Source organism: Rousettus aegyptiacus, unplaced genomic scaffold, assembly GCF_014176215.1.
Source record: "Rousettus aegyptiacus isolate mRouAeg1 unplaced genomic scaffold, mRouAeg1.p scaffold_m13_p_5, whole genome shotgun sequence".
Classification (NCBI taxonomy): Eukaryota; Metazoa; Chordata; class Mammalia; order Chiroptera; family Pteropodidae; genus Rousettus; species Rousettus aegyptiacus.
The window spans coordinates 1,592,339-1,602,500 of record NW_023416308.1 but is presented as its reverse complement, the minus strand read 5'-3'; the positions used below and the strand labels follow the sequence as shown (position 1 = coordinate 1,602,500).

Below are 10,162 nucleotides of genomic sequence, written 5' to 3'. Positions count from 1 at the left end.
AGGTCGGACCCTCTCCTGGGTGAGCCTGTGGCACGGGCCGGCCCCGGGTGCCTGGCCGGTGTCCATGGGGCTGTATGAGGCGCTGGGGTACAAGACAGGACCCCGCGGATGAAATCGCCCGCTCCCCGTTCCAGCGCTGGGACTCAGACGATAAGCCGGTTGAGCGAGTGAAACGTGTTACGATTTGGGGCAGAGTCTGCCGATCCTCTGTCTCAGCAGAAGAAAGCGCATGGTCATGACCACTTGAGTGGAACGACTCTGCAGCGTCCACACTGCAGGACAGAGTTTGGGCACTCTTAATGCAAAGCGTGTAAGCCATACCGTGAGTATCACTTGATCCCCAGCATATGGGACAAGTTCTTTGTTTACACTGAGTAAATTTCGATGGCGGACTTTGCAGTCGGCTGACCATTACCACCCGTTTTCGACCCCGCACGGCGGAGGTAACCATGCAACCCATTTCCGGTCATTTAAATGTAGAGGCGCCTTCTGGGAAATGCAACAGGAGGGAGGCGTGAACAGAGAGCCCCCCGCATGGCCAGGGTTCCACCCCTCACACCTGCATCTGCACCTGACAATGTGAGGGCGCAATATCGGGAGCCCTGGCAGCCTTTTCGTGAGCACGAGCGTGCAAGCCGAACTAGTTACGCTCAGTCCTGAAACTGAGCCACGGAATTAGCTGTGGGTCTACCTAGCCTGAAATGTGCATAGTCACTTTCCTTATGATAGCCAAAAACTGGAGAAATAGCCGGTGTCCATCAACAGAACGAATAAGCAAATCACCGTATATTCACGCAACAGAAGCCACTCGGCAGTGCGAGGGTGTGAATAACCGGCATGTGCAGCCACGTGGCAGGATTTCAGGTGTTCTGTGCCGAGAGAAGCTCTCATACGCAAAAGACTACACCCTCTATCACTCCATGCGCTGAAAGGTCTGCGGGAGGCGACCTCATGTGGCAGGAAGAAAATCAGGACACCGGACGTCTCAAGGGGGCGGGTGGATAGCGACCAGGAAGGGGGTGTCGGGGACTGTCCGGGGCGGCGGCCCTGTTCTATACCTTGATGGGGGTCAGAGTTGCCCAGGTGGGTGCGAAATGTCACCGCCGCGATTTGGGCATGTCATCGAACATAAATTTTACCTCAAAGGAGCAGAAAGAGGGAACTCGAGTGATTCATCTGCACGGTGCGATGTTTCCGGGCGACTTGTCCCGTGACACTTAGAAATGCCTCCGAAAACAAGGCTGGTCGATGGACGGGTGGGGGAGGGGTGGGGGGAGGGAGGGAGGGGGAGAGGTGGGGGAAGGGAGGTGGGGGAGGGGTGGGGGAGGGAAGGGTGGGTGCGTGGGCAGTGACTCCGTGCCAAGACGGCGGATCCAAGCGGCGGGGCGCGAGCGTTCACCAAACACTTCTTTGAGCGTCTCCGTGCGTGGGAACTTTTCGTAAGGGCATTTCGGAGGCAGCGCATTGACCTCAGTGGCGAAGGTGTCGCCGGCAGCGTTTTTCGAGCTTCACCCGGCACCTGAGTCCTTCCTGCGGAGAAGGTGGTTTTGTGGAAATGAGATTTGGACCTTGGAGTCCAGATGAGCCAGAACGAATTTGTTCTTCTTGGGACCAAGCTGTTTTTGCAATGCTGTAAACAGTTCGCGTAATGCCAGGTACCAAAGGGTGCACGGCAGGTCCCCAGCAAGCTTAGCCTCAAAGACCAGAAAGAACCCGTGAGCCAGAGACCTCAGGATTATGTTGCAGTGAAAGTTCCAGCGAGAAACATTGAAATCCAGGTCCCAGAAGCCCTCGCCCTCGGGGAAAAGCCTGGCTCAGCCTTCTCCCGTTATCGGAGTCGACATCTTACATGCCATAAGCAAATGCATGCTGAAGGCTCCGGGCTTGGCCCTGCCCCTCCCGGGCCCCGGCCACAGAGCTGGTGTTTTCTGGGCCAGCAGTTTATTTGTGAAGAAAATGAGACAGAGCGGTGACAATTAACGAGATCGAAACAGAGTGCACCTGGGCGTATTTGCCAGGAGTCTTTTATGTTGGTCCGGAGTCGCTTCACAATTAACCCGTGAGGTTTACCAATCAGGGCTGAGGCAGGAAGGGAGGAGGGAGGGCCCAGCTGCGACCGTCCAGTGCAGGCCCCAAGGCCGTCCCCCACCCGCCGTCTGTGGCATGGCACCCCCGGACCCGGGGGACGCAGGTGCTGTCGCTCGGAAGGACGCAGTCCCTGGACAGACTGAATTGGAACCAATGCCGAATGTTGATTCAAGGCTGAGACACCGACTCCTCATTTCAGCGGCTTTAAGTAAATATATGATGTTTAATTATTTAAAGATCACGCAAAGATACCTTCGGTAAAGTTTTTTTGAAACATTACATATGAGAGTAACATTCCTTTTGATCTTCGATTTCGATCTAGATCCCCGTCCTCGCTTATTCAAAGGGACCGTCGGGGTGGCGTGTGTGTGTGTGTGTGGACACACGCGTGTGCAAACGCACTTACAATGGCCAGAAGCCAGAGGCAGAAGATGCCTCGCTTGGAAATCTGGCTTCAATACTTACAAGCCGAGTGACCTTGGGCAAGTGACCTGGCCCCTCGGCGCCTCCAGGAACATTTGCGGAGAGAGTCACTGAGATGTTTGCCAGCTGTCACGTGGGACTGGCCTTGCGTGAGGGTCAGATGTGCTCTTGTGTTTACAGAACTTGGAGAAGTGCTTGGCATGTCGAGAGCAGAATGCGGGGTTACGCGTCACCACACAGAACTTACGTGGAACACTTATAGCGCTCAGACGCGGGGGGCGTCGGGGGGGTGCTCTGCGTGGCTTGAGCCTTCTCCCCGCCAGTCCGTCCTGGGGGACGTGCCACGTTGGCCCCCGGGCTGCTCCGTCTCTCCCTCACCGCCGCCCAGAGTCCGTGCTGCGGTCACACTACGGTCACTTAGCCCTTCCCCCGCGGCGAGGGTGACCAGGTTCGGTCGTCCGGACTGGGAAGTTCTCAGAGCAAAAGGGTGTCTCAGTGATAATAACACCGAGACGGCTGTCCCCGGAAAACCAGGAGGTGTCGTCCTCGCCGTCGACGCCGCAGTGAACATACACACACACACACACACGCACACGCGTGTGCGTCCTGGTGCTCAGGTGTGTCCCTGCACTGCGTCCGAGATGGGGCCTCACGGGGTGAGAGGGCAGGGCGTTTCCGTTTCTCCCAAACACCGGCGCAGCTGGACCGGTGAACGTCCGAGCTGAGTGAGCATTACTCTCGGGAGAAGGGGCCGCACACAGGCTCTCGGGCTGGACCCGCGTGTGCGCTCGAGGCCTAGAAAACAAACGGACCTTCGACCCCGTTCGCTTGGCTGCTGTTTACGCGTGAGGCCTAGTTCTCAATTTCCGTGGCAAACAGAACTGCTCTCGGCATTTCCGAAGTGCGCTTCTGTTTAAGAACCACTGAACGAGGTTCGACGTGCGTCACGCCCCTACAAAGTGGTCACTGAGAAGCCGGGCCAGCTCTCTACCTGAGGAAATCCTGTCGTCCTCAAGGCCGTTGGTGCGGGAGGCGCCATCGGCTCCAAGTAGGAGGCTCGTGGTTGCGTTCGACAGAGCCCAGCTCAAGCTCTTCACGCAAAAAGAAAAGGAAATGGAGGGATCCAGGGTCGCACGTCCGGGCCCGCCCACGACGTAACGGAAAGCAGCATCTGGGCACCGATGTTCACAGCAGCATCGTCCACCGAGGCGAGCGGTGAACAGCCCCAGGGCCCAGCGACGGAGGAATAAACAGAATGCGGAACATTTACGCACTGGAACACCCTTCCTCTTTCAAAAGGAAGGGGACTCCAACGCTCACGGCACACGGAGGACGTTGTGCGGGGTGAGGTGAGCCGGCCGCGGGAGGGCGGGGCCCTGCGGTCCCACCAGTATGAGGCGCTCCAGGGGGGTCAGGTGCACAGAGACGGACGCAGGAGGGCGGGGCCCGCGGGCCGGGCTTGAGTGCTGAATGGGGCGGGGCGTCGGTTTGGGAAGACGTTCCGGAGGGGACGGCGGGCGGCAGTGACGGCCGTGCGACCGAGCGAGTGTGCCGAACGCCCCCGAGCTGGGCGCGGACAGCGGCGAAGACGGTAAGCTCTGCGTCCTGCGCACTTTGCCACAGTCTGTCGTAAGAAGGAAACCGTGTCACCGTCTGGGCCAAAAGGCCTGGTGGCGGCGCTGCAGGCGCATCGCAGGGTCGAGCCGCGTCCTTGACATGCCGCCTCCGTCCCTCCACCGACGTCCACAGTGCAGGCCCCAAGCCGCTGAGGGCTCCCGGCCCCCGCCCCCAGCTCAGAGCCCCTCGGAGGGCACGTCCTCCCCTGTCCCAATGCTGGAAAACCCTGCGAAGGGCTCCGATTCGCCCGGCCGGGTCGCAGGTCGCTCCTGAACCGGTCGCCGCGGCCCAGGACGCGGTCCCTCTGGCGGCCACACCGGAAGCTTCGCTGCACGAGGACACCGGACTGGACTTCTTGGAGCCCAGCGGGACCCTCTCGCTGGACAGGAAGATGGCTGTTCCGGGGTCGAACGTCAGCTGTGTCCTGGACGAGAGGGACCTTCCGGAAAACACCGGGGGACCGCGTGGAGCGCAGGTCTGGTCCCCGTATCACTGCGACACGGGAGTGTGTGTCCAGGACATTCGCGGTGGTGCAAGCAGCTGCCCACCCCCCGGACTTCAGGGCCGCCGCGTGAGACCCCACGCCACGGCAAAGCGCCACGCACCGAGGCCCCCCGCCCCGCTGGCCCCGGCCCCACGCGGCTCACGCGCAGGCGGCGCCGGCTGCCCTTACGGCCCTGGATATCATTTCTTTGCTTTTGTTGTTCACCTGTTCGACCAAGTACATAATTCTAACCCTAGAAGGCAAATTCCGGGGCAGAATTCATCAGAAAGGGAGCTGCAAAGAGTCATTTGTGGGCCGGGAGAATGCAGGCTCACGCAGAGGAGCCCGGGGCGGCGTCCAGGCGGGGACGGCCTTCTGAGGCAGGCGGGGCGGGTTTCTTTTCTCCATTTGCTTTTTTACTTTTCTTACAGAAAGGGCAGGTGTGGAGAGACCCTTTCCCTATTCGCAGCGCGTCAGCTCCCTATAAATCTGCGGGCTGAGATTGTAAACGCGGCCGCCCCCCCCCCCCAGACGCGAGGCGCCGTTTGCCACGGCTCCGAGTGACGGCCGCCTCGCCCCGCTTTGCCCTGCGAATGAGGGAGAGACGCAAGGGGCCCTCGCCCCCCGTGTGTCCCCGGGAGCAGGTGCTGTGGCTCGGCCCGGGAGGGGCCCCCAGGGCCCCGGTGGGCAGACCCGCCTCCCCGTGTGGACCGTGCAGTGGGGAGGACAGCCCGGCGCTTCGGGGACGCTGCACTCGGGCCACGTCCACACGCAGCGAGACCCGGCTCGGCGCGGCCAGGCTTCCGAGGTATTTCTGAGGGGCGGTGAGGACGGAAGGCGTCGGGCCGCGGGAGCACGCTGCCGCAGGACGAAGGCCAGGAAGGCGCTTTCCCAGGCTGCTGCGTCTCCATGTCCCTCGAGCTGCCCTGGGCTCCCCGTGGCCACGGTGCCCGTGTATTTAGCAAGTCCTTTCAGCGACGGGCAGCGTATGGAGAGCAGGCGCCTGCTGGGGCTGGCGGGGATGCGTCTGAGAGGGGCACGTGGCTTCTCAGCGGCCGCCACCGCCTCGGTCCCCTCGGGGTGACCACCCGCAACTCCCTCGCCCAGCCGTGTCTGGCCTCTCGGCCAGTCCCCAGGACTTGCCTCCTGCAGCCGGGGAGGTCAGCAGGGCGGGGTGCGCGGGGCGGGGTGCACATGCGCGGGGCGGGGTGCACATGCGCGGGGCGGGGTGCGCGGGGCGGGGTGCGCGGGGCGGGGTCAGTGTGTGCGGGGCGGGGTGCGCGGGGCGGGGCGCGCGGGGCGGGGCGCGCGGGGCGGGGCGCGCGGGGCAGGGCGCGCGGGGCGCGGTGTTGCAAGCTGCTCCCTCCTAAGATACAGCTTCTCATGTCCTTCAAGGAGTCGACGCGCTCTGCAGAGTTCATCGATAAAAACCGTGTGTCACATTCTCAACGTGACCGAACTACAATGCGAGAGACCAGATCAGAGTTTATCGGGTCTGCGAGTCGGGGGAGGGGTCACTATGACGGGGTAACAAGGCGGGGCGACAGAATCGTCCTGTGGTCTGATCGCGGTGACGGTCACCGGAATCGACCCGTGGGATGTGATTTCACGGAACTAGACACCAAAAAAAAAATGCGCCCGTGACAACAGGGGAAATCCGGGGGCCTCGGGGCCTCGGTCAGGGCGCGACGGCAGCGTGGTGGCCTGGGCATGGCCTCATCCTTGCGACACGTGAGGTTTATGGGTCGGGGGTGCTGGAGAAGGTACGCGAGAACGCGACATTTTTTCCACAACTTCTCGTTAATCTCAGACTCAAACTATTTCAAAATTAGACGTTGCTGCTGAAAGACGAGGCGGCCTTGGCTCCCCCCCTCGGCCTCCCCCCCAGGCAGAAGCAAAGTCCTTACCTCGCCTGGTCCTTAGGGCTGTATCGCCGCAGGGCACCGGGAAGCTGACTCTTCCTGCACGCGAGTCTTAGGCACTATCCGTGCATGCCCCAGTACGAAGGGTAAGGCCGTGCGTGTGTGAGATGCATATATATATTTCTCTCCATCCCTTCCACACCTCCGGCCTTCCCGTGTCATAATCACGTTTCGCGACATCAATAGTCAGTGTCTAACATTAATGTTCTCCGTGCGCTGGCTGTGCGTGCGCCGATCACAGGTCCGCTGTGCATTCAGTTATGATTACCGCTCCTCTTCCGCATAATCATGTCTTATTGTCAGAATTAAAAACTAATTTGGCTTTATTCTTTTTTTTTTCATTTTCTGTGTATTTAGCTCCGATTTCCTCCCAAACTCTCCTCCGATTATCTAAATCTCTTCTCAAAACATTCATTCACATCCTATTTATCAGGAAATTTCGGTTTTCTGAAGACAGCGTTGCCAGAGCGTTCTCCGTGCTGGACCGCTTCCTCCGCCCGGCTGCCGCCCACTGGGCACCCCGGGCCCCCTCGGCAAGCGACGACCTTCTCTGTGTCCCGTATCGCGCGGCTCCTCCCGCGCTGACGGAGCGTGTCGTGCAGCCAGTCCCTGAGCAGGGCGCAGGGCGCAGGGCGCGACTCTCTGGAGCACCTGCGTATCCGCAAATACGCTCTTTCCGATCCGGCGGGATGGAGAACGCCGGGTCGGTACCCGCTGACCGGCCTGAGCCCGGAAGACGTTTCTCAGTGTCCACGGGCGCCCCGAGCGGCTGCCGCGGCTTCCGAGCCTGTCGCGACCCCCAAGCCTTGGTGTCCGGGGCATTCACGCCGCGTCCCCAGAGTCCTTGGTGCAGCCGGCCTGACCCGGGGTGTAGACCTGCCCTCCTCCGGGGAGACTGCGCGAATCACTCTGTAGCCGCTTCTGATTCTCCCTTTTCTGCTTGTCTGTCTGTTTTTTCTGTCGTGCGGATGTGGGGCCTCTCAGTTCATCTTTTCTATCTTTCTTGTCTTCGTTTTTTTCCCTGCTTCTCGGGACAAGTTTCCTCCACCGTATCCAGCGGCCATCGCGGCGACTTTCCATTTCTGCTTCGACCTTTTTTGTTTCCATCTCTGTCTTAATCTTTTTTGTTTCCAAGGGCTTTTTTTTCCCCGTTGAGTGTTTTTTTTTAATACCTTCCTGCTTTTGTTTCGGGTTGCAGCGTCTCCCTGTGGATGTGAATGACCGCGTGTATTATTAATGACAGTCTTCCCTTCGCAGGCTCTGTTTCCTACAGACCTTGTTTTCCGTTTGCCTGTTTCAGTCTCTACATCATGTGGAGACTTTTTCTCAGTGCCCCACAATCCTCGTTCACTCGTGTAGAAGAACGAGGGACTGGGAAGCCCTCGGAAGGGCTGAGTCTGTTTGGTGGGACGCGCTGATCGCGAGCTGCACTGGACGGCGATCCGGCTGGCCGTTTGGGGAGCCCCGGGCGTCGGTACCGAACTCTCCAGCACCCCATGTTTTTCCTGCGGGGCGAAGGTCCAGCCTCGAGGACAAAGTCCTAGCAATCTTTCAACATCCGGTGTGCATAGGCTCGCGGCCACTCGGTTCTCGGGGTGCTCACCCCAGGTCAGCCCTCCACGGCCCCCCAGGCCCCATGTGGCGTTCTGGGCTCTGCCACGCGGCCACTCCCCACACAGACTTGTCACTGACCCTCCGATCTCAGAGCGTTCCCGCCACTTCCGGTGACAGACGGATTCCCCGGCGTGGACTCTGCCGGTTCTCAGCTTTCCCCGCCGGCGGCTGGCTTTTGGGGTTCCACACGTAGCATTTTACTCACTTGCCCGTCGCCATTCTGCTTTCCAAGAGACGTGGCCGCATCTCCTCAGGTTTAAGGGGTGCTAGGGAGGAGAGGGCAGCTCGACCTGCTGCTACTCTCGTTGGTTTATGTCGATGAAACGGAGGCTTAGAGAGGCCAGGAGACGCGGCCCAAACGACAGCCCCAAACAAGCCTTGCGCGTTTTTTAATAATTTTACTCAGGCCCCGACATAGCTAGCGCCCTTCGGCGGAGTGTGTGCCCCACAGGTCACATAAGCAGGCCGGGGGACCTCCCTGGAGCAATATAACAGTACCCGACAGTTATTAAGTGCCTGCTGTATACCGACGCTGGGTCTCTCCGTGGATCGATGTATCTCACCATCACGGTAGCTGTATAATGGGGTTACTACTATCCTGTCTGTTTCCAGAGGGATAAAGGGGGGCGCAGAGGTTGTCACTCCCCTGAAGTCACAGCGACAGAGCGGGGAGGCCGGGGTGGGAGCCCAGGCCCGGCTTCTGAGCCGGCACTCGAGGCTGTTGGCCCTTGAGGCTGGATCCGTCTGCATGGCGGGGGCTGCTCCGGGCGCGGCGGGGCGTTTAGCTGCGTCCTGGGCCCCTACCCACCAGGCGACGGCGCCCGCTCCCCAGCTGAGACGACCAGAAACGTCTCGAGACAGTGCCCCGGTACCCTGCAGGATCGGTCGCCCCCACCGAGACCGGGCAGGCTGGGCAGGCCGCCTTTTCTCCTGACCTGGTGGCCGTGCCACGCCCTGGGCTGGGGGCTCTCAGGATGTCTGCCCACCCTCGGAGCTGGACGGCGGGCGCCCGGGCTCGAGGCCATGGGCAGAGTGCTCCCTCGCCCGCCCCCGAGGCCCCGGCGCTGCCGCCTTCGGCTGTGCTCCGTCCGTGTGGTCACGGGGCGGCGGGCGCGGGCGGAAAGGCCAGGTCACTGACACATGGTCCCTCTTGCCGCCTCCCTCCCGCAGAGCCAAGGTGAAGAAGGGGGTGAACGTGCTGAGCGCCCGGACCAGCCAGCCGCGGCAGTGGGACGTGGAGCAGGAGCTGGTGGACAGCGGCCAGCAGGCCACCGCCACCGTGGCATGCCGGCGCCTGGGGCCCGGCGCACGCAGCGGGTGAGTGCCACCGTGCCGCGCCGCGCAGGGCGGGTCCTGGGGCCGCCTCGGCGGGCGCCCCGCCTCGCTGACCCGCCTTGCTGACCCGCATCGCCCGGGGCCCGCCTCCCCCGAGTGACCTGCCTCACCCGAGAGGCCTGACGTCGACTGTCATTCACCACCGCCCGCCCCGGCTGTCAAACCCTCGGCAGCACCGCCTGGCACCTGTGGCCGGCAGGCCAGGGCGCTGACCTTGGAGTCTGAGGTCCCCGCTTCCGAGCACAGCTGGGTTAGCGACATCCTGCTCCGCTTTGCCTGGGCCTGTGTGTTCTCCTCCCCGACACTCTGTCCTGGGGCCACGTCACCTCCGGTGCCCCCCGCCCCCCGAGGTTCTTACACTGTGTGTCCCTCGCAGACGGGTCGGGCTTCGTCGGCGGCGGGGAGGGATTTAGAGGCAGGAGGTGACAATCGGCGGCAGTAATAAATACGGACGTGCCGCGTGGGATCCCACACAGACGTCTGGATGATCATTTAACATGTTGCTTTCTGCACATAAAAGCAACACGCGTTGGTTTTAGAATATTAGGGAAACACGGTTATATGATGTGAAAGAAAATTTTAATATACAAACGGCCCTGGCACCCGAGGGCCAGCCCTGCTGACGTGTGGTTTCTTTCTTTCCCGCATTTAGTGCTCCCGTGACATCTGTGTACAGGAA

General features: G+C 61.2%; 1 protein-coding gene across 1 annotated transcript in view; it reads left to right on the top strand.

Annotated features, from left to right (window-relative positions):
- Window positions 1-10,162, top strand: part of TMEM132C (transmembrane protein 132C) — a gene marked incomplete at its 5' end in the record, with an annotated part of 100,622 nt that overhangs the window by 45,307 nt on the left and 45,153 nt on the right. Inside the window, one exon of the mRNA XM_036220925.1 lies at window positions 9,319-9,465. Within this exon, the coding sequence (XP_036076818.1) occupies window positions 9,319-9,465 (147 nt within the window). The remainder of the gene's footprint in view (window positions 1-9,318; window positions 9,466-10,162) is intronic.